This window comes from Bufo bufo, chromosome 6 (assembly GCF_905171765.1).
Source record: "Bufo bufo chromosome 6, aBufBuf1.1, whole genome shotgun sequence".
Lineage (NCBI taxonomy): Eukaryota > Metazoa > Chordata > Amphibia > Anura > Bufonidae > Bufo > Bufo bufo.
The window spans coordinates 346,235,252-346,258,455 of NC_053394.1; the positions used below are offsets into that span (position 1 = coordinate 346,235,252).

Here is a 23,204-nt window from a genome sequence, read left to right on the forward strand (position 1 = left end):
CTTGCCTGTGGTCATGTAGGGGCAGTGATGTCAGCAGTTTCCAGGTCTCTCCAAACACATGGCACGATGTGACCCCCTTTCAGAGAAAGACACGCCCGCTTGTTGGCACGAGCCTTTTGACCTGTAGCCGGCCCCTCCCGGCATCTGGGAGGGGTCCACTCCCCCTGTTCTGGGGCTGGCAGCAAATGAGCCACAAAACTGATTAGGGCTCATAGCTCCAGACCGGAATGTCGCAGGGAGGTGGTTCTGGGACCAATGGATCCGCCTGGGTTCCAGCTACCAATAGTCCAAGCATGGTACCGGTATTTGATTTCTGTGGGAGATATGTATATCTCCTCTCCCTGCACCCAACCTCCAACCTATGACCATGGGCATGTTCGTCTTTGCCCCAGGATCACATAAATATATTTGACTAATGCCTGGGATGGACGGGCGATTCATAATTCCTTTGGAACCACCAAATCCATAATGTATGGGGGGAAATGATAGATCTGGGCAAGGGCTGAGACCCCCTACAGAGAGGTTTTCCTGTAGGATTAGCTGGCCTCCGTACTGGCTGGTTGAGGTGTGAATTCGTACGCATGTGGCCTCCTTGAAGCCTATTACACAAAAAACTATTGGTCTAATTAAACCGATATTCGTCAGATAAACTGTTGGTGTAATACAGGCCTTAGTCAACTCCTCCTCCAAAAATCTTGATTCAAACTTCTAATAGGTTAATATGGTAGTCCTTAATTTTCTGCCTGATACATACTCTGGAAACCATTATGTAGGTTAATGGACTACCTAATAGCAGGGCTTTTTTTTTTACTTAGTGGGATTTATTGAGCTATAACCAAAGGAAATTGATGACCATCTCAGGAGCCATGACAGGGCCACTTGCGTGGGGGTGCCTCATACCATACAGAAATCATGTCCTAGTTGTGTTCTCTTTTAGCCATGGTTGGCAGTAGCCCAGCTACAGTCTTCTTCTTTTTCCCCTCCTTTCCATAAGAATGATGACACCTCCATGGCTGGCCTGTCCCACTCTCCTGAATGGACCAGGCTACAGCCCTACTAGTCCTCCATCGAGCCTATCCTCAAATCTTGTCCCTCTGTTTGAGTTACATTATGCAGCAGGAGAGAAGTAACCTTACCAGGGCTGTAAGCATATAATCCAGCACATCACCAGTGAGCCAAAGAGGTCTATTCTGCCCTAAATCCTGGCAGGAATTGCACATTACACATAACATTACATCACATGCAAAATAAAAGGCTATGGACAGTTTTGCGCCATTTTTTTTAATTTCATGTATTAAGGGAAAAACTTAATTTACACAATTTTTTTAAAATTAGAAATGTTCAACGTTTTCCTGGATTTGGTCCTACATGAGCGTTCAGGAGATCAGAAGAGCCATCATACAGCCCAACTGATGTATTTCACGCTGAACAGCCTTCTGCAGCCTGCCATGTAATGAAATACATGCAGCCTGCATAACAACAATGGTTCAGAATTTTTAGTCTAAAGCAATTCCAAAAATTGGCCTCCATATCCTTTCTAACTGCTTACTTGTGTCAAGTAACATATAATATGAGCAGCACATTGGTACAGTATCTTTATATGTAAGATCCACATTTCTGTTTATAGGCATTTTCCAACTGGGCCCCACATCTCAAAAAGCAGTGAAAGAAGGGGATGTGAATACACCATATGACACTCGGTTTGTATATTCGGAAGTAAATGCAAATGTGGTTAAAGTGATTGTACAAAAAGACGGAAGAAAAACAATCGGAGAAACAAATCATACAAATGTTGGACTATTCATCTGCACCAAGGCTGTGGGGAATGATAGTTACACCAATATCACAAGTGAATACAAATTTCCTGAAGGTACTTTATTCTTACTTCGTCATAATAAACAAAACCAATGATGTAGTGGACTCCAACCTTTGGCTGTCCAGCCAGTGGATTTTAACATGTGGACAGCCACAGGGTGTCAAGCAATGCTGGTAATATGTTGTTTCCCAACTGGAGAGCCACAGGTTTGAGACCATCGAGTAAATAAATATTAATATTCTCTACATCTTTAGGTTCATCAGAAGATAGGCAAACGTACAATAAAGCTCTGCGGTTGAGTGGTTTGGGATCAGGATTTGTACCATTCTCTGCAGATGGAAATTCTGCATCTGCCTCACGACGTGAAGCTGAAGTATCTGGTGAGATATCAGTTTCTGGATCACCCAAGGTTGGAGATGACATTGAAGCAATCCTGACTCTCAAGAACCTAAGTCAGAAAAACAGAAATGTCACTGTCTATATCAGCGCAGCTGCCATTGTTTACAACAAGGCTGTGAGACGAAAGCTCTTCAACCATTCTGTGACTGTGAACCTCAGCCCAAATGAAGGTACATGGCTTTCGCTCTTTGATATTTTACAATTGCATAAATTAAAGGGGTTGCCTGCTTAATACAATCCTGTAAAACATTAGAAAGGTTCCTAAACATAAAGATAATTATAGGATTCCTGCTGCTGGGATCCATAGTGATCACCTGTGGTTGGAGGGAAGTTGGAAGGTGGGAATAGCAAGTTGTCAATTCTTCTGCAGCACCACCTGAAGAAAAATGAAGAATTTCATGGTGATAAATAAATAAAGTCTGCCAGCAGTTTTGACCATGCTGAACTGCTGACAATACTTGGTAGGGACTAGGGGAGAGCATTTCAAACATACCTTTTGTTGAGCTTTTTTCATCAGCGGTAGTGTGAATATGACATTTTCAGCAAGCCATTGAGGAGCTGATGCAGAGGATGAGTGGTGGTGGTCCTGAAGTGTTTTGTCATGGTATACTCCCTTTCCTGGGGATCAATGCAGTGGCAATACAATAGTGAAAAATGAGGCCAGAGATAAACTTTCTGGCTACTGTTGACCAATGTGTTTGTAAGATGACTATATGAGACTTACTAATATAGTCCTTGTTGAAATTCTGCACCATTTTCCAAATTTCAAAAGGTATTCTCCTTTGTTGGTCAAGTCTTTTGTGCTGTCCACACAGAGGTCCTTTCCATAAAATGGCTGCTGATTGAAGGTCATGTGACCAGGCAAATCAGTCAGTCTCCTCCATTCAAACACACTGCACCTGTAAGAAAGGTGCAATCAACATTGCAAGTGCAGATGGCAGATGATATGTATTTGTGTGGAGAATGATGAGTGATGTGCCTAGAGTTATTTCTGCCTGATCATATGACCCTCCATCAGCGGCCATCTTATGGACAGGTTTTCTGTGAGATTTGCCCAGGAAGGAGACATGACTTATGAAATATAACAAATGACACAGAAAATCAACATAGACTATATTACAAAGTGTCATATAGTCATCTTACCTACACATTGGTCATAAATAGCCAGAAAGTGGCTAACTCCTTTAAATGTAACAAAGAGTTCTTCACTAAGTGCAACACAACTTCAGGGAAACTCAGTAGCAGCAGATTTTAAGTGCAATTTTCTCTGGCACCAGTAAAGATATGGAGGTAGATTGGATGATGACAATTTTAGCATGTAGGTGGTACCTAACAGTATCCTGGTGATAGGTGTCTTGGCCTTAATCCCTCACAGCAGCAGTGTTGTCAATGCTGGTGGTAGCAGTTCACTCTGCTGTCTAGCGTCTCAAGACTTTACTTGAGGTAAATGGCAGTAGTTCTCTCTGGAGAATCCATAATAGGAGCAGGAGCTCCGCAAGATGCTTCATCACCCCCTCTGTATCTGGACAGTAACTCTTCCTCTTGGCAAGAAGCAGGTCCAGCCCACTCCTACTAAGAGGGTAGGAACAGGGTGGTTATCCCTGTTCCTTGCCAACCTTTGCCATCCATTCCTAGCTGGTAACTATAGCCAGAAGAAAACAATAAAATACATAGCAATGTAAACTATTTACACATTGTAGTGCCCCCAGGTCTCTGATGCTACAATTGCCAGTGCTCAGAAGGTGGTGCTTTACTATGAAGTGGTCTCTTTGCTCTGCATTGAGCTGTTTCTCTCTGTGACAAATGTAGCATCCAACAGGAGACCAGTATAACCTCCACTCAGAGGAGAGGGGCTGTCAAGCAGCTAAATGAACAGTGAAGTTATGCCTCCTGGGCACTTGCATAACCAGAATCTGGCAGAATAAAATTTCATATTCACACTACTCCTGATTAGAAAAGTTCCACAAAAGGTATGTTTGTACTGCTCTCCCCAGCTCCAGCCTAGTGCTATCAACAATTTAGCATGGTCAAAACTGCTGACAGACTCTTTTTTAAATCAATGGTAATGTACCAACAAGTTGGGTCCTTGAAAATGGAGGCTCTCCTTGTAGTTACTCTTCATTTTACTTATAATGTCCTAATGAGGTGCTTAAAATTATTTTTTAAATCAGGCAAACCATTTAATTTATCATTTTAATATTTTGCTAATGTAATCAATAATGACTACTGGGGTAGGGCAATATGTGGCATTGGTAACTTTGACTCTTAAAAGGTAATTAAAGGGCTTTTTCACATTTATGATTTTTTTTACAGACTCCACAGTGTGGCCAGACCCGCGGTAATCATACTTACCTTATCCCTGTCGCTGAGCTCCAGCTCCATCACTGTCCCCCACTACCTCTGCAGGTCCTGGGTCTCCCCACGTCAACATCCAGTTTGATGTGGGGCATGTGACTATTGCAGCCAATGATTGGCCGCAGTGATGACATGTCACCCATACAGCAAGTCCTTTGTTCATGTGCTGCACAGGTGACATATCACCACTGTGGCCAGTTGTTGGCTGCAGTGATCAAACCAGATGTTGACGTGTGGAGACCTGGAACCTGAAGACCCCACAAAGCAGCACCATGCGTCTGGCCATACTGTGGGGTCTGTAAAAAAATCATAACAATCATAAACAACCCCTTTAAACCTTTGCTGAATTCACAAAGGTTTAGTAGTGCTTCTCAGAGAGCTCTGCACCTTTGGCTTTTATTAACTCTGCACAGCTTTTCCAGGGTGTGGAGTACAGATCCATATAAAGTGTATAGGAACCATACTCCCCACGGTGGAAAAGCCAAGCAGAGCTAATTAAAGCAGAAGGTGTGTATACTGTGTATCAACATGTTACCTTTAATTGTGCCAAAATTGGATGTCCAGAGCATTCAACACCTTTTAAAGGGGTTGTCTCACACAGCAAATTGCATTTATCATGTAGGCAAAGTTAATACAAGCACTTACTAATGTATTGCTGAAGTTAGACAATCCCTTTAAGACCCAGACCAATACTGCAGATGCTCATTCCACATCTTCTCTTTTCTACTATTTTAGCTGAAGTGTATGTCTCTCCTTAGAGTTGGGGCTAAAAAGAGATCTGGACAGCCATTTTGGCTATACCTGGGGGTTTTCATCTTGCATACCTGGAAAAGCAAGGCTCCAAAGTGGGCACACATATCTGACCAGGCTTTTTCGGACTAAAATCCTGGGTCCCAAAAATACAATTTTGGGCATTTAAGTAAACCAACCCTAGTATTATACAATATTAGAAAATACTCTTGGTCATGATGCAGGCCTATATAACTATTAACAATGGTATACATGTACAGCCAAAACTAGGTTTTATACACGTAAAAATGTTTACAGAACACAATAATACAATACAATACAATACAATAAAATAAGAATGTGTCATATGTCTATGTATGGTATCTTTGTTTTGAATTGTACTGCATCTTGCTCATATTATTTGAAGATGAAAGGAAAAATTGAACTGGCATATTTAAAGTGCACCTTTGATTAGGATCAACTCTATTAAACCAGGCATACTCTTTAGTAGCATTAATCCTGCTGATTAACATGATACCTGTCTTGTGAAAATCAGTTGTGGAGTTCCCAAGAAATTTTCTTTATATACTTTATGCAAGTGAGAGCTTCAATACACAAAGGGGTGTGGTCAGCACTGGAAAGATGATGAGCAAGGGACCAGGACACACCCCTCACTGCACTAAAACCCTCATTTGCATAAGGATTAAAAGTCCTTTTTATTGGGAACATCATAACTGATTTTCACAGGACAGGTGTCATTTTAACCAGCAGGATTAGCCTTACAAGGCAGTACATCTGGTTTAAATATAGTTGACCCTACTGACAGGTGCCCTTTAAGAGATGAATGCTCAAATCTTAAAGACAACTAATATGTCATTCTGAACATTGGAAAAGAAAAGCAACGGGTTTCCTTAATGTCTTAAGAAAGCACATAAAAGTGTATTATCTGCTGCCATAAAGTTATCACCATACACCATACAAATCCAAACATGACCCCTCCACCATGATTAATCAAAAGTCTTAAATTAGACAAGAATGTCTTGTGTGGAATACACAATTTCTTTATGAGCTGCAGTACTTGGGACATGGACAAGTACTGTATATAACTGAAGGAGCAAGAAAAAATATGATATCACTGAGAAAACAAAACCTAAACTGGAAACAATCAGGAATCATGAACTAAAAGTGGCAAAACAAGAATAAAAATAAAAGACTTCCAGGTAAGATTTTGTGCTGTTTTCACATTACTGTAATATGTGATAACATATATCTTTGGACACAATATTTGGATAAAATAAGCAAAGTCTCCACACTAAAGGATATTCTTAAGACTTCAGCCTTACCAGGACCCTAAAAAATGAAAGAAATGTACCAGTGGGTATTTTATGTTATGTGTCTGTATCAAGAATCCGATCCAAGGCTATTTGGTGGTGAAGAAAATCTACAAGATACAATATCAATCGCTTGAAAATCTGTTGGATGACCAAATTGTTTTTCATTAAAGTGGATATCCTATGATTAATGTAAAACATAAAAATCAGACATAATATAGTACATGAAAATTATATTTCAAACCTTTAAACAGAGCTATACCTCACATGGACTCCAAACTGTTCCCATTCAATGCTCCAATTGTTCTGTTAGATATATTTCAAGATGAGTGTCCTTACTGCTGCAGTTAAAGGTTTGTGTCCTTTTTGCTGCAGCTCTTTCCCTGTAGCTGTCACAGCTTCTCAGAGAAGATACAGATGGTGGCAGCTGAAGGATGGAACTGAGTATGTGCGTCCACCTCAGCGATGTTACAGAGGTGGACAGAGAAATGAGCAGCAGTTGACTCTACACAGATACATTTTATTGAATAACAAAAGTTTTAATTGCATACAATTACAAAAGTAATCAGATCTAGTGCTAGTTTGAAAAATGTTGAATATTTTTTTGTGGGACAACCCTTTTTAAGTAGTGTATATGTGTAACACCAGTTGACTTTATAATCACAATCTTCCTCGTACAGAAGAAGTCATTGATGCTACTGGGATATGTCGTGATCCAGGTCATCAAAAATGGTTTGCTTTCGAACTAGTGATAAGATTCACATTATGAAGTAAACTGTATATGTAAGATTTTAGATGTCTTTAGAGACATTGTATGAGGCAGGTTTTTTCATTAAATAATGTAGATAATTAATAAAATCCTAGCTTTCATTGCAAAATCACAGGCCCCCACCTACCACATACCATTTATAATACTATTGTCTTTTTACGTTGCAGAGGTAACTTTGTGCCCCCCCCTTTTCAAGGCACCAGGGTCTGAGTGTAATTGCTACCTTGGGACCCCTTGAACTATTCCTCTGTGAATTCCCATGGATAGCAGGCACAGTCTTTTCCCATACAGTATACAAATTATTTTTTGTTGCAATTTGTGTAGCATTAGAAAATTTTGCTCTCAAGAACAGAGAAAGATAAAACACGAGAAGGTTCAGACTCCAGTGGATCAGACAAGCCATACACCGTGCACAGCTCATCCAAAAGCAATCTCTCCCAACTCCTCAGTAAAAATTCATACTTGGCTCAGTTGAGAGTACTTTATTATTTCAGTAGGGAAGGTGAATATGCAGCTGCCAGAGTCTTCAGCTACTTACTGTTTTAGGAAACAAAGGATAATGTATACCGAGATGCCCTTCTCCATTATCTGCAATAATGGAACTGTTGGGGCTGATGCCACACACATCATATCGTCTGATTCATTAATCTTCTTCACCAACTTTCCTCTACTGTTTATGGCCAGCCATAGAACAACAAAGATTGTGTGCCTCCAGCATCCAGCAGCTTTGAAGTTTTTTATTTTGGCATCTACATTGATGAATTATGCTTAGTGCACAAAGTGGGACAACATACTCGTTTAACAGATGTATAAAATTTTTGGGAAATCAAAGGAAAACATATGGATCAAGAATTGTGCATCTTTCAAGCCAAGGTAAATTGTGTCTTTTGATCCTTGATTTTGAGGTGTGTTAGAATAGTTTGGCTAACTCTAGAAGTTATTAGCTTGCTTCTTCAATGAACTTCTGGCACTTAATGTGTGTTTTTCACGGCTTCTTGGGAACTTAACCAAGCAACTAATATTTCCAAGCTGTATTTCAAGCAATATATCTTTACACCTTTCCACTAACTCACAGCGATGATCTTTAGCTAGAACTGGAGGAGCTTTCATTGGGTGAAAGAAATAACATTTTACGCCTATTACCAGCATCAAGATGAGAGCAATCGGTGATCGGAGAACCACATCTCTAAAAATGTAGAACATCTTTTCTTCACAATTACCGTTCGTCCATGAATATCAGTGAAAAGGGTAAACAATATGATCTTAGGATTAACCCAACAGGTCATGTCTAAAATCTATGAAGACTTACTGAACAAGACCCAGCAAAAGGACCAATATCCTACTTACTGTACAGTACTTTAGTCCACTTGCAGGTGCTGCCTGTAGACATTAAGGAACCAGAAAATAAACCTATTACTGACATTTTCACTTCCTTTGGTCAGAAGGCAGCATATAAATTGTATTATTAAAGCCTGTGCAGGAAATCTATGCCATTGTACTGTTTTTGTAATTTTTGATCACATTTAAAAGTAGAGCGCACAGTAAAAAGAGCAATTCCAAGCTGATATTGCTGTAATTAACTTCCTTGTCCTGTAATAGGTAATGGGCGGGCTGGACCCGCTTGTATATCCTGTATTCCAAGCAAACGGAAAAAAAAGTTTGGTAAGTCTATTCAGTCAATAAATTACATATAAAATGAAAATACTCCAAAAATTAAATCTACATCCAACACATGAGATAATGTACTGGATGAGTAGAATCAATCAACCAAAAACTATTAATTGCATGTCTATTGTGATCCACTGTTCTGACCAATCACTTCTCATGGGACCTTAAAGGGGAAATATCCAACTCACTGGGAGAGATTTATCAGAACTGGCATAAAGAAAACTTTTTTTAGCTGCCCATAGCAACCAATCAGATTCTACCTATCATTTTTCAGAGCTTCTTTGGAAGTGTAATCTGATTGGTTGATATAGGCAACTTAGCCAATTTTGCTTTGCACCAGTTTTGAAGTTGTGTCAGTGGTTTATGATGATCAACTATAAAAGGGCTCAACTGCTCTACAGAGCACAAAGGCCCTTTTTGGCAGTTATCCTCCATAGACCGTCTCCAATGTCCTCTTTTTGACATTTCTATATGCCACCTGAAAAAATGACTTTGGAAGTATTTCCCCTTTGACTATCTATGATAGTATTTTTTTCTTGTGGAATTATCCTTTCTCTACACAAATCCTGTGCCAAATAAGAACAGACAAGTTTAGACAACAGGCAAATGAGGCAACCTCCGATTTATCTACCTAAAATAGAGACAGATGGTGGTTCTGTAAGGCATATTGAGATATTCTCCCTTCTTAGGCTACTTTCACACTAGCGTTTTAGTTTTCCGTTATTGAGATCCATCATAGGGGCTCAATACTAGAAAAAAACGCTTCAGTTTTGTCCCCATTCATCGTCATGGGGACAAAACTGAACTGAACATAACGGAGTGCTCTAAAATGCATTCTGTTCCATTTAGTTGCGTTCCCAGACCGGAGAGCAAACCGCAACATGTTGTAGTTTGCTTTCCATCCTGGGATGCAGAGCAAGACGGATCTGGCATGACCTCAAATGCAAGTCAATGGAGACTGATCCGTTTTCAACCCTGAACATGACAACCCTGCCGAATCCAGCAAAAACGCTAGTGTGAAAGTAGCCTTAGTCTAGCATCCTATAAAAGACAGAGGCAAAATTAGGGGTATGTGGGCATACAGGCATCGATGGGTGTCGTATTACCACTCAGTACAATTCGAAGGCAATCTCAACAGAGTGCACGAGCCCTATGGTGTGTGCAGCTGACAAATGAGTGATGAAATGTAAAAGTGACTCAGTGGAAATGAAGGGGAAATGAAGGGGAATTTTAATCCAGGTTGGCTTTAAGAGGCTAGGTAAAACAACACCATTTTAATAAGTTACTGCTCACTATTACCAACCTTGCATACCTTTTTATTAAATAAAGTATTTTATACAAAGATGGTAGACCTGAGCGCTTTCATTAGGGGTGTGGATGCCATGACAACCAGTTGGCTCCCTACAATGATAGGTGCTCCAATAGGGTGACAGAGGGAGCCCCATCCATCTCACTCCTTAAATGCCATGGTCATTGGGGGTTATATTGCTTAAGTCAATGGATCTATGTTATCTCTGATCCCTCCAATGGCTGAAGAGCATTACTGCTTCATCCCCGCTCTGTACATTTATGCCCCTAAGTGTACAGTCGTGGCCAAAAGTTTTGAGAATGACACAAATATTAGCTTTCACAAAGTTTGCTGCTAAACTGCTTTTAGATCTTTGTTTCAGTTGTTTCTGTGATATAGTGAAATATAATTACACGCACTTCATACGTTTCAAAGGCTTTTATCGACAATTACATGACATTTATGCAAAGACTCAGTATTTGCAGTGTTGGGCCTTCTTTTTCAGGACCTCTGCAATTCGACTGGGCATGCTCTCAATCAACTTCTGGGACAATTCCTGACTGATAGCAACCCATTCTTTCATAATCACTTCTTGGAGTTTGTCAGAATTTGTGGGTTTTTGTTTGTCAACCCGCCTCTTGAGGATTGACCACAAGTTCTCAATGGGATTAAGATCTGGGGAGTTTCGAGGCCATGGACCCAAAATGTCAATGTTTTGGTCCCCGAGGCCACTTAGTTATCACTTTTGCCTTATGGCACGGTGCTCCATCGTGCTGGAAAATGCAGTTCTTCACCAAACTGTTGTTGGATTGTTGGAAGAAGTTGCTGTTGGAGGGCGTTTTGGTACCATTCTTTATTCATGGCTGTGTTTTTTGGGCAAAATTGTGACTGAGCCCACTCCCTTGAATGAGAAGCAACCCCACACATGAATGGTCTCAGGATGCTTTACTGTTGGCATGACACAGGACTGATGGTAGCGCTCACCTTTTCTTCTCCGGACAAGCCTTTTTCCAGATGCCCCAAACAATCGGAAAGAGGCTTCATCGGAGAATATGACTTTGCCCCAGTCCTCAGCAGTCCATTCACCAAACTTTCTGCAGAAGATCAATCTGTGATGTTTTTTTTGGAGAGAAGTGGCTTCTTTGCTGCCCTTCTTGACACCAGGCCATCTTCCAAAAGTCTTTGCCTCACTGTGCGTGCAGATGCGCTCACACCTGCTGCCATTCCTGAGCAAGCTCTGCACTGGTGGCACTTCGATCCCGCAGCTGAATCCTCTTTAGGAGACGATCCTGGCGCTTGCTGGACTTTCTTGGACGACCTGAAGCCTTCTTAACAAGAATTGAACCTCTTTCCTTTAAGTTCTTGATGATCCTATAAATTGTTGATTGAGGTGCAATCTTAGTAGCCACAATATCCTTGCCTGTGAAGCCATTTTTATGCAACACAATGATGGCTGCACGCGTTTCTTTGCAGGTCACCATGGTTAACAATGGAAGAACAATGATTTCAAGCATCATCCTCCTTTTAACATGTCAAGTCTGCCATTTTAACCCAATCAGCCTGACATAATGATCTCCAGCCTTGTGCTCGTCAACATTCTCACCTGAGTTAACAAGACGATTACTGAAATGATCTCAGCAGGTCCTTTAATGACAGCAATGAAATGCAGTGGAAAGTTTTTTTTGGGATTAAGTTAATTTTCATGGCAAAGAAGGACTATGCAATTCATCTGATCACTCTTCATAACATTCTGGAGTATATGCAAATTGCTATTATAAAAACTTAAGCAGCAACTTTTCCAATTTCCAATATTTATATAATTCTCAAAACTTTTGGCCACGACTGTACAGCACATGTCATCAAAGAGTCAAAGAGAAGACGGTGTGTAGGACAGGGATTCAACCCCTATAATTGTGCACCACATTGAGGACCATTAATTAGAATTACAAATGCTTGATCTTTAGGACCCTATATACTTTACTCCAGTCCCAAGTCCTTGAAGATACCTATACATGTTGTCCATAATTCTACAAAGTAATTGAGGTATTTAATAATTATACATATAAATATTTGATGTTTAGAGATACCTATATGGACAAGCTACAGCCATGATCCTCAAGATGACCTACTGGTGATGACCTAGGGCAGAATACCTTCATATGTATAGAGATGCATTTTTTCTGTCTGAACCTGCATGCCTCCATATGTAACTGCAGGCATACACTGGAACAGTAGAGGCCTCATGCACATATATGGCAGCCCCATTACAGCTAAATACAGAGCCGTAATACAGCCATGTGCATGCGGCCTAAGTCTGCACAAAGAGAATTTACATTAAATAACTACATTTATAATAATGATCTGTATTCAATGATTGGGCTAGAGCAACCAATGTCATATGCATATGATTTACAAAAATATCAAAAACACCAATGATTTCTTCCTTAACAGATTTGTGTGTGTGTGTGTGTGTGGTGTGTGTGGTGTGTGTGGGGGGGGGGGGGGGGGGGGACTATCTCTCCCTGGGGAGAGAGTGCCTTAATCGTAATGAGGAAACTTTTAGGCTATACACTCATTTGCATCCCTTTCTTCCTTCACAGAGAAAGAAATCCCTATAAAGATTGCCTACTCCCAATATGAAAAGGTCTTAACTACAGATAATACGATTAATGTGACGGCTGTATGTAAGGTTGAAGACTGGGGTGATCTGGTTGTAGAAAATTACATTGTCTTGACGAAACCACAACTCATAACTAAGGTAACGTAACTGATCTGTGACTTGCTATATATTATTTCATCAAGTGTAATCAGTTCACTCAGCATTGACTACCTACCGTAGGAAACAGAGGACAGTGTTGGGCTAAATATTTCACTGATATGATATATTGCACAATGAGTGTTTTATGAACAAATCATGAATTGTTTTATGCATATGTATTTTTTGTATTAATTATTAATGATTAACAGCAAGGGCCCTGCTGATGTGTTATCTAATATATAAATCTGAGTGTATGTATGTGTGTGTATGTCCGCTAAAGGAATCCGCACAGTCGCACTTACAATCATGAAATTTGGCACATAGGTACATCAGGTGTCTGGGAAGGTTGTAGGACCGGTCTCAGCTCTCTAGCACGTACTGTTCCTGAGATATTCCCCAAAAATGCAAATATGGCACATCACATGACCTACATTAGCCAATAAAAGCCTGCAGACTTTTCTCTTCATATCCTAACTGCCATACATATGGTCACATGTCCCTTATCAGCCAATAGAAGCTCGCAGGCCCTTAGTCTCCACATACACACAGTTTTACACCAGGTTTCCATAAGAACCCAGCCAATATTTTTCACCTCTGCAGGTCAGCTTTAAAGGGGCAGGGAGCTATGGGTGACACTGTTAAGGGAGCGGAGTGCTGTTGAAATCACAGTTCAGGGGGCAGGTAGGGTGGCCATTCAGGCCACCCTCAAAAGATGGACTTAAAAACCCCTACCCCAGGCCCTGCTAAGCCACGCCCCTTACACTCAGCAGCCAATGGGGATTGAAAAAATGAAGGTAAAAATCAGCTTCTGTCAGCTGCAGGGGTGGGAGGGAGGGTGACTTTCTCCCTGCAGCTCACGCTCAGACAGCACAGTGCTGCTGTCTGAGAGTGAGCTGTTTAAAATAACATCCTTGTGTCCTTCCAGGCCGTGCGCTGGACGGAGGACAGGGAGTCTAAAAAACAGACTGTCCAGCCTAAAACCAGACCTCTGGCCACTCTAGGGGCAGGCTGCTGTGGAGGTCACAGTTAGGGGAATGGTCCGCTATGGAGGTCAGTCTTAAGGGACAGATTGCTGTAGAGACCACTGTTAAGGGGACAGAATGTTGTGGAAATCACTGTTAAGGAGATGGGGTACTGTGAAGGTCACTAATAGAGGGGCGGCCACTGTGGAGGTCACTGTTAAAGGGGCGGACTGCTGTGGAGGTCACTGTTAAGGGGACGGGATGTTGTGGAGATCACTGTTAAGGAGATGGGGTACTGTGGAGGTCACTAATAGAGGGGCGGCCTCTGTGGGGGTCACTGTTAAAGGGGCGGCTGCTGTGGAGGTCACTGTTAAGAGGGCAGGATGCTGTTGAGGTCACTGTTAAAGGGGCGGGTTGCTGTGGAGGTCACTGATAAGGGGGCAGGGTGTTGGAGGTCACATTTTAAGGGAACAGAGCTCTGTAGAGGTCACTGTTAAGGGGGACGTTTATTGTGGAAATCACTGTTAACGAGACGGGGTACTGTGGAGGTCACTAATAAAAGAGCGCTGCTGTGAAGGTCACTGTTAAAGGGGAGGGTGCTGTGCATGTTACTGTTAAGGGGGCAGACTGCTGTGGAGGTCACTGTTAAAGGGGTGGGGTACTGTAGATGTCACTGTTATAGTGGATACTGTCGATATCTTTTAACGAAACATACAAACATTAAATGAAATATATGAGATATACACTTGCGAAGCCGGGTCCTTCTGCTAGTAATTATATAAAGCTGAGTGTATGTATGTATGTATGTATGTATGTATGTATGTGTGTATGTCCCCTAAAGGAATCCGCACTGTTGCATTTACAATCACGAAATTTTGCAGAGCTACCTCCTGTGACTGGGGGATTGTCATAGACTATGTTTTGAGTGGAAATGTTCACACCGCACTTTCCAATTATTTGCCGAAAATTAGCTTAGTAACCTAACCGCCAAACTCCAGGAGCCAATGTCTGTTGGATGCTGTGGTAGTTAGCCTGGATATTCATCAGGTTGCATATAGAAACCAATCACAGCTCAGCTTCCATTTTGCTACAGGTCAACAATATGAGCTCTGATTGGTTGCTATAGGCAACAAATTACATTCTTAGTATAAGACAGCTTAAAGGGGCAGTCTGCTGTAAAGGTCAAAGTTAAGGGGGTGGGCTGCTGTAGAGGTCACATTTTAAGGAGGCGGGGCACTGTGGGGGGGGGGGGTTAGGGTTAAGAGGTGGGGGGCTGTGGAGGTCACTGTTAAGGGGGCAGGGTGCTATCTTTTAATTTTCTTTTATTTTCCACATATACCAGACATTGGGTTGGTCTGTTAGCAGTGCACCCCCAATTTCCATTTATTCCACTGTATTTGTTGCAATTTTTTTTTCAATCCAGTCTAAGCTCTGCATGCAGACACCTGACCATGTGGTTGCACCCTTAGGATCAGTAGACAATTTGAAGGTGAAATTAGTCAAGTGTTTTCAATCAATGGGATAACAATTAGGTGTGAACGTACAACTTGTTTATGTAAAGTACAAGGATCTATCAAAGGAGTGGAGACAGGTTCTGTGGAGTAAGGAATCACACTTCTATATGATGGATGAGTCTGGGTTTGGTGAATATACCAGGAGAATGATACCTACTTGACTGCATTGTGCCAACTGTAAAGTTTGGTTGAAGAGAGATTATGTTATGGGGTTTCTTATCAGTAGTTTTCCTAGGCCCCTTAGCTCCAGTGAAGGGAAATCTTAATGCTTCAGCGTACCAAGACATGTATGGTTCCAACTTTGTGGGAACAGCTTGAAGAAGGCCCATTTCTGTTCTAGCATGTCTGTGCTCAAAAGACATGGTTAGCATAGTTACCAACTGTCCCGAATCAGCAGGGGCTGTCCCTGATTTTTAGAGACAGTCCCGAGATTGTGGGCCAGACCATCTCATCCAACATCAGTGTCTGACCTCACAAATGTTCATCTGGGTGAACGGGCAAAATTCCCACAGACACACTCCAAAATCTTGTAGCTACCAACTCCATTTTAATGTGTATGGATTTAGAATGGGATGTCATAAAAGCATCTGTACTCGTAATCTGTGTCCCAATCCTTTTATGTATGCAGTTACAGTATAAAGTGTTGAGCGCGAATATTACGAATATTTATCGCGAATATCACAACTTCGAGAATTCGCAAATATTTTGAATGTAGTGCTATATATTAGTTTTTCAAATATTCGTCTTTTTTTTTACTCGAAAAATCAGCAATGCAATGATCGCGTAATATGCGAATATTACACGATCAATACAGGTGTGGGTCAAAAACGAATATATAGTACTATAGAATATAGTGCTATATATTCGTTTTTTAGAATATTCGTAATTTTTTTCCATCTGAAGTTATGATTCCTCTCTGCCTAAGTTGCTTGTCAAGCAATTTCAGCAGAGAGAAATCATGACTTCAGATGGAAAAAAATTACGAATATTCTAAAAAACTAATATATAGCATTATATTCAATATAGTGCTATACCGTATATTCATTTTTTTTCGAATATTTGTCATTTTTTTTCCATCTGAAGTCATGATTCCTCCCTGCTTAAGTTTCTTGACATGCAACTTAAGCAGGGAGGAATCATAACTTCAAAAGGGTAAAAAATGACAAATATTCAAAAAAACTAATATATAGCAGTATATTCTATAGTGCTATATATTCGTTTTTTACCCACGCCTGTATTGATTGCGTAATATTCGCATATTACGCGATCATTACATTGCCGTTTTTTCAAGTAAAATAATGTAGAATATAACAAATATTCGAATTCGCGAATATTTGCCGAATATTCTACAAAATATTCACGAAATATTGCGAATTCGAATATGACCCCTGCCGCTCATCACTAACAGTATATATCAAAAATAATAAAACAGTGTATAGACAAAACATACATAATTTCTGTATAACTCCTATTTTACTTTTTCAGGCGCTGGGGCCAGCTGTGCTGGGAAAACCAATGACTATAGAGGTCACATTTACTAATCCGTTAGCTACTCATGTGAAAAACTGTGTGCTGACATGTGAGGGCAGTGGGCTAACAAAAGATGAAGTAAAGAAAAGGTAGGTATTGTGCTACCGCAGTACTATGAGTATGGAACCAAATGGTGGTATTACACACACAGCAGAGACTTGGTGAATGCTGATTACTGCTAATTGCACTTGCACTTACAACCACAGCAAGTACAGGTGCTGCGTGGCAATTAGCGGTAACCCACATGTGCCTACGACTGTCAATGTGTTATAGCCCCTGAATGTTTTCCCATTTCTAGGTTTAGTAACTGTCCCTGATTGCTCTGCACTGTTAGGCTAATTTCAGATGAGCTTGTCCTGTGCGGATATCATGCTCCGTGTGTGATTTCCTTTTATGGACACAGCTTGTTTCGCATTAGCACATGGCATTATAATAATTTATAAAGCTGTGTGTCTCTGCATGACCCTACTTCTACATAATTATGCTGACATCATTATGTCAGTATAGTTCAGTAGTTGCAAGGTCAGACAGAGACACACAGCTTTATAAATCATTATAATGCCGTGTGCTCCTGTGAAACGAGCAGTGTCTATAGCAGGAAATCACGCACACACACACACACACACACACGGAGCTTGAATTCCACCCAGGAAAAGCTTGTCTGAAAGAAACCTTATTTACTTATCCATGAATTAATAGTGGTTGCTCAAGATGAGAAAATAAGTCAGTTTTCTTTTTCAGAGCAGGAGCACTTTGGTCCATGGGTTGTATCTGGTATTGCAGTTCAGCCACAGTCACTTGAATACAATTCAATAGAAAAAACGAAGTGTAGCAGCACAACGGAAAAAGATAAATACCGTTCCTTAATGTGGTGGTGCCAGCCGTGTTGGGAGCCAGTCCAGAGCTCCCCCAAACATGGATAAACCGCAGCACTCTCTTGTCTTCAATATCCAAAGGTTCATTCACCAATACAGTGAGACGTTTCGACCTGTGTGGTCTTCTCTCTTGTCTTCAATATCCAAAGGTTTATTCACCGAAACAGTGCGACGTTTCGACCTGTGTGGTCTTCTCTCTTGTCTTCAATATCCAAAGGTTTATTCATCAATACAGTGCGACGTTTCGACCTGTGTGGTCTTTCTCAAGAAAGACCACACAGGTCGAAACGTCGCACTGTATTGGTGAATAAACCTTTGGATATTGAAGACAAGAGAGTGCTGCGGTTTCTTTACAAGTTGAATACAATTCAAGACACAGCCAAGACTGGTAATGTTTGTGATGCAGCATTACACCAAAGATGCTTTTAGATGGGCAAGTGTGGTCCATGAAAAACTCTACCTGCATTTCCCGAGGCGACTGTCTGAGCCGAGCCCACTGCACCAGAATGATCTGTCATGCTGTGAATTCCTTTCTGACTGTGGGTCTACTGTCGTGTGCTCACCGAAGACCGACGTTCAGTCTGGAACTCGTAGCATTATACAGTAGATCACTATGATGAAGTGAATTTGGCTGAGTCCAAGGAAATGAGGCAGTCACATGGAGCATGTTTCACAGATCACACTCCTTGCCTGCCTTATTTGCACGACTAAGCGAAGGTCTAAAAAAGTGCAAAAATAAATCCTGGGTCCTAATCATGGTCCTTAATGGGAATTAAATCTGTAACATTTAGAGAAAGTTTCTGCCAGTACTTACAGTACACACTGAATCACTGCACGCTCCAAAACTACTGCCATCTGGAGTAATACATGCTACAAGCGCTTCTCTAAGACCAGGACACCTTGATGATGTGTTGGAAATATCTCAGTTGAGATTACAGCCCAAACCTGCATGCAATTAGCTGCCTGCAATGGTATTATGTGTTGGGAGGTATTCAATTGTTTTAATGAAATTGTCACAGAAATTTCAATTCAGAAATTCTTGCAATCATGATATTGTGAACATGCATGTACACAAACCATACCATGTGATCCCACAGGAATATATTTTGAAATGATATTGCAAAATGATATTGTCATATAATTCTGGCCTGCAATAGAAGGTTTCTATGTTGATCTCCACAAGAGCAGGTGGTGGTCATGTCTGGTGGCTGGACCTGTGACATTATTGCCTTAGTGGCAGTCTAGTAATTGCAACTGAAATGCTTAATGCTGCCTGTAAGACATCATGGACTCTCGCCCATTAGGCTTTCTGATAGGGTGGCTGCAGTTGAGTCACGGCACCAGGCTACTCTATGACTTTCACTTTCACACAGTCAATGTTTGGTCAATGTTTAATCAGTGATTGTGAGACAAGAACAGGAATGGGTCAAAAATGAAGAACAGTTGCAAATCTTTCTATTATACTTTATCTATCTTTGTAGGCTTCACTCGTGATTTTAACTCATGATCAGTGATGGATATCACTGATCAGACACTGTCTGTGTGAGAGTGGCCTTAGACTTTATGCAATTTTCATTCTCAGGCTGAATACCCCATTTAACAAAGGAGCTAGAGCTGATGGCTTCTGTAACCACCATCGATCAGTTGTCATGGCTGAGGATGCTGCATCTTGTTATGTATTCCTCCTACAGCGGCCACTACATGGAAAATATAGCATTACATGCGTGCCTAATAGGGTATCTGGACAAGTGTTGCAAATTCTGCCTATTTTGATAGGATTTTTGACAATGTAATCTACATCAGGACTGGAAAAATATTGGATATGGAACTAGGCGGCAACAGAAATCTTGAGAAGGAACTTATCTGCTTTACTGAAATAACAAGGATGTTTAGCCAGAATGGTTAAAGGGTTTTTTGGGGAATTCGATAGCGATTACCTTTCCTCAGGACAGGTCACCAATATCAGATAAATGGAGGTCCAACTCCCAGCACCCCCTCTGATCAGCTGTTTGAAGAGGCCGCAGCTATCCAGTGAACGCTGCAGCCTCTTAGGCCAGTGACACCACTTTCATCAATCATGTGGCCTAGGAGCAGCTCAGTCCCATTCAATTGAATAGGCCTGGCCTCAAATGCCAAGCAGAACCACTATACAATGTATGGCACTGCGCTCAGTATGCTGTGAGGAGGCCACAGAGCTCACTACATCTGTGCAGCGTCTTCAAATATCTAAGCCTACTTTCACACTCGCGTTTTGGCTTTCCGTTTGTGAGATCCGTTCAGGGCTCTCACAAGCGGTCCAAAACGGATCAGTTTTGCCCCAATGCATTCTGAATGGAAAAGGATCCGCTCAGAATACATCAGTTTGCATCAGTTCAGTCTCCATTCCGCTTTGGAGGCGGATACCAAAACGCTGCTTGCAGCATTTTGGTGTCCATCTGATGAAACTGAGCCAAACAGATCCGTCCTGGTACACAATGTAAGGCCTCCTGCACACGAACATGTGTGCCCCGTGGCCGTGCTGCGGCCCGCAAATTGCGGGCCGCAATGCGCGAACAACGACCGTGGGGCAGCTGCAGCGGATCCTGGACCCATTCACTTTAGTGGGTCAGCGATCCACCTGTTCTGCAAAAAGATTGGACATGTTCTATCTTTTTGCGGAACGGAAGCATGGGATGAAACCCCACGGAAGCACTCCGTAGTGTTTCCGTTCCGCACCATTCCGCATCTCTCATTTGCGGAGCCATTGAAGTGAATGGGTTTGCATCCGTCATGCGGAATTCCCACTGAACGGCGCCCATGTATTGCGGATCCGTAAATGCGGTCCACAATACGGCAACGGGCAGCACACGTTCGTGTGCAGGAGGCCTAAGTCAATGGGGACGGATCCGTTTTTACTGACACAATCTGGCACAATAAAAAAACGGATCCTTCCTCCATTGACTTTCAATGGTGTTCAAGATGGATCCGTCTTAGCTATGTTAAAGATAATAGAAACGAATCCGTCCTGAACGGATGCAGACGGTTGTATTATCTGAACGGATCCACACAAAATGCAAGTGGGAAAGTAGCCTAATTAGTGCCGGGAGTTTGACCGGCACTGATCAGATATTGTTGACCTGCCCTGAGGATAGGTCATCAACATTCTACTCCCAAAAAAAACCTTTCATGGTGTTCTTGACCGAATAAAATAATAATAACAATGTTCTGTTTCTACAGTTTTGATGTTGTGGAACCTGACCAGACAATGAAGATTACTTTGGACATCGAACCTTATGTGTCTGGACAAAAGAAGCTGCTGGTGAACTTCACATGTGATAGGTTTATTGACGTCAAGGGCTTCCTAACCATTGATGTGAAGTCATAATAGTTTTTTCCCAGATGTTGTGTTCTCATATGTTATTCCAGATCAGGACTTGCATTTTACAGCACAGTCACAAAATTATACACGTCAATTTTAAAGATCTTACTCATCTGCTTTTTATATAGAGAATATAGTTTTTCTAAGTTTTCTTTTATAAACATTTTAAAAAGTTTTTTTGTTTTTTTCTGGAGTGACTGATACTGTGCACCATGGGATCATTCATTCTCAAACACCAGGGCTTCTCAAGATGAAAAATAAAACATAATGGCATTTTAATCACGCAATCCTTGCAGTAGTGCAGTGAAAAAAGATTCATTACTACAGGCTTAGAGGTCCACTTCACCACATTTTGCTGCCTCCATACTATACACTGGAACATGCCAAATTTTCTTTTTGAATTCTATATGAAATATGATCAAACCATCCATTTGTAAGCTATTAATGTTATACGGTAGTGTGCATGAGTGATTTCTCACTGCTACCATCGGGTACTTCTGCGCTCCACACTGTCTTCAACTGCAAGCTGTCCCTGCCTCCTTCCTGCTGCTCTCTTCATTAGGGCATTCATGCTTTCTCCAGGTCTTAAAGGGTCAGTGCACACCCTTCCTAATTTGTTTCCATCCAAGGCAGCCTTCTCTGTGGTATATATGGTTCCTAGTTTGTCAACACCTGCAAAAGTGTACTGACTTCCATACTACACATTCTTTGCCTGTCCTGACCTCAGCTTACCCTCCGAGAATGCTCTTTCTGCCATGTACTGATGTCTTTTTTTTTTTTACCTGACTGAGTCATTTGTCACTTAACAGCGACTACTGCAAGAGTTAGTAGCCTGGTGGTTCCCCTGCAGTGAAGTTCATGCGTTGTTGTAGTAACATGCGTTGTTGTAGTAGTCCTAAGTAGTGTTAAGCGAACTTCTGTTTTAAGTTCGGCGTCTAAAGTTCGGCTTCCGGTTAGCGGAGAATCCCGATATGGATTCCGAATTCCGTTGTGGTCCGTGGTAGCGGAATCAATAATCGGCCATTATTGATTCCGCTATCCCATATCGGGATTCTTCGCTAACCGGAAGCCGAACTTTAGACACCGAACTTAAAACAGAAGTTCGCTCAACACTAGTCCTAAGTCAAATTTTCAGGGGCACATTATGTCCACACCCTCTGCGTCACAGTAAGCCACTTAATAATTCACAGCTACTACCTGTTAGGCTACTTTCACACTAGCGTTCGGGTGTCCGCTCGTGCGCACCGTTTGAAGGGGCTCACGAGCGGCCCCGAACGCATCCGTCTGGCCCCAATGCATTCTCAGTGGAGGCGGATCCACTGAGAATGCATCCGCCTGCCAGCGTTCAGCCTCCGCTCCGCTCAGTGAGCGGACACCTGAACGCTGCTTGCAGTGTTCGGGTGTCCGCCTGGCCGTGCGGAGGCGAGCGGATCCGTCCAGACTTACAATGTAAGTCAATGGGGACGGATCCGCTTGAAGATGACACAATATGGCTCAATCTTCAAGCGGATCCGTCCCCATTGACTTTCAATGTAAAGTCTGAACGGATCCGCTCAGACAACTTTCACACTTAGAAAATTTTCTAAGTTTTAATGCAGACGCATCCGTTCTGAACGGATGCGAACGTCTGCATTATCGGAGCGGATCCGTCTGATGAAACATCAGACGGATCCGCTCCGAACGCTAGTGTGAAAGTAGCCTTACACTTTATCAGTGTGACATTCGACCTGCACCCTAAACCTATGTGAGCACCGAAACACTAGAGCATGGGCAGCCAGGAAATTTGGCTTTGCGGTGAATCGAATTTTCCCTGAAATTCAGATCAAAGTCCTTTGATTCACTCGAAACTACC

The 23,204-nt window shown here is 41.8% G+C and overlaps 1 protein-coding gene across 4 annotated transcripts in view; it reads left to right on the top strand.

Annotated features, from left to right (window-relative positions):
* LOC121004148 (protein-glutamine gamma-glutamyltransferase E-like) overlaps positions 1-22,334 on the top strand; it is a 59,332-nt gene extending 36,998 nt beyond the window's left edge. For 2 of the 4 annotated variants that reach the window (XM_040436283.1, XM_040436284.1), the window contains exons 9-14: positions 1,628-1,870; positions 2,071-2,385; positions 8,999-9,061; positions 12,956-13,113; positions 17,075-17,208; positions 21,211-22,334. In XM_040436283.1, the coding sequence (XP_040292217.1) occupies positions 1,628-1,870; positions 2,071-2,385; positions 8,999-9,061; positions 12,956-13,113; positions 17,075-17,208; positions 21,211-21,358 (1,061 nt within the window). In that variant the 3' untranslated portion in view covers positions 21,359-22,334. The remainder of the gene's footprint in view (positions 1-1,627; positions 1,871-2,070; positions 2,386-8,998; positions 9,062-12,955; positions 13,114-17,074; positions 17,209-21,210) is intronic. The other 2 variants (XM_040436285.1, XM_040436286.1) reach the window with 1 other exon arrangement.
* Positions 22,335-23,204: the final 870 nt, after the last annotated feature.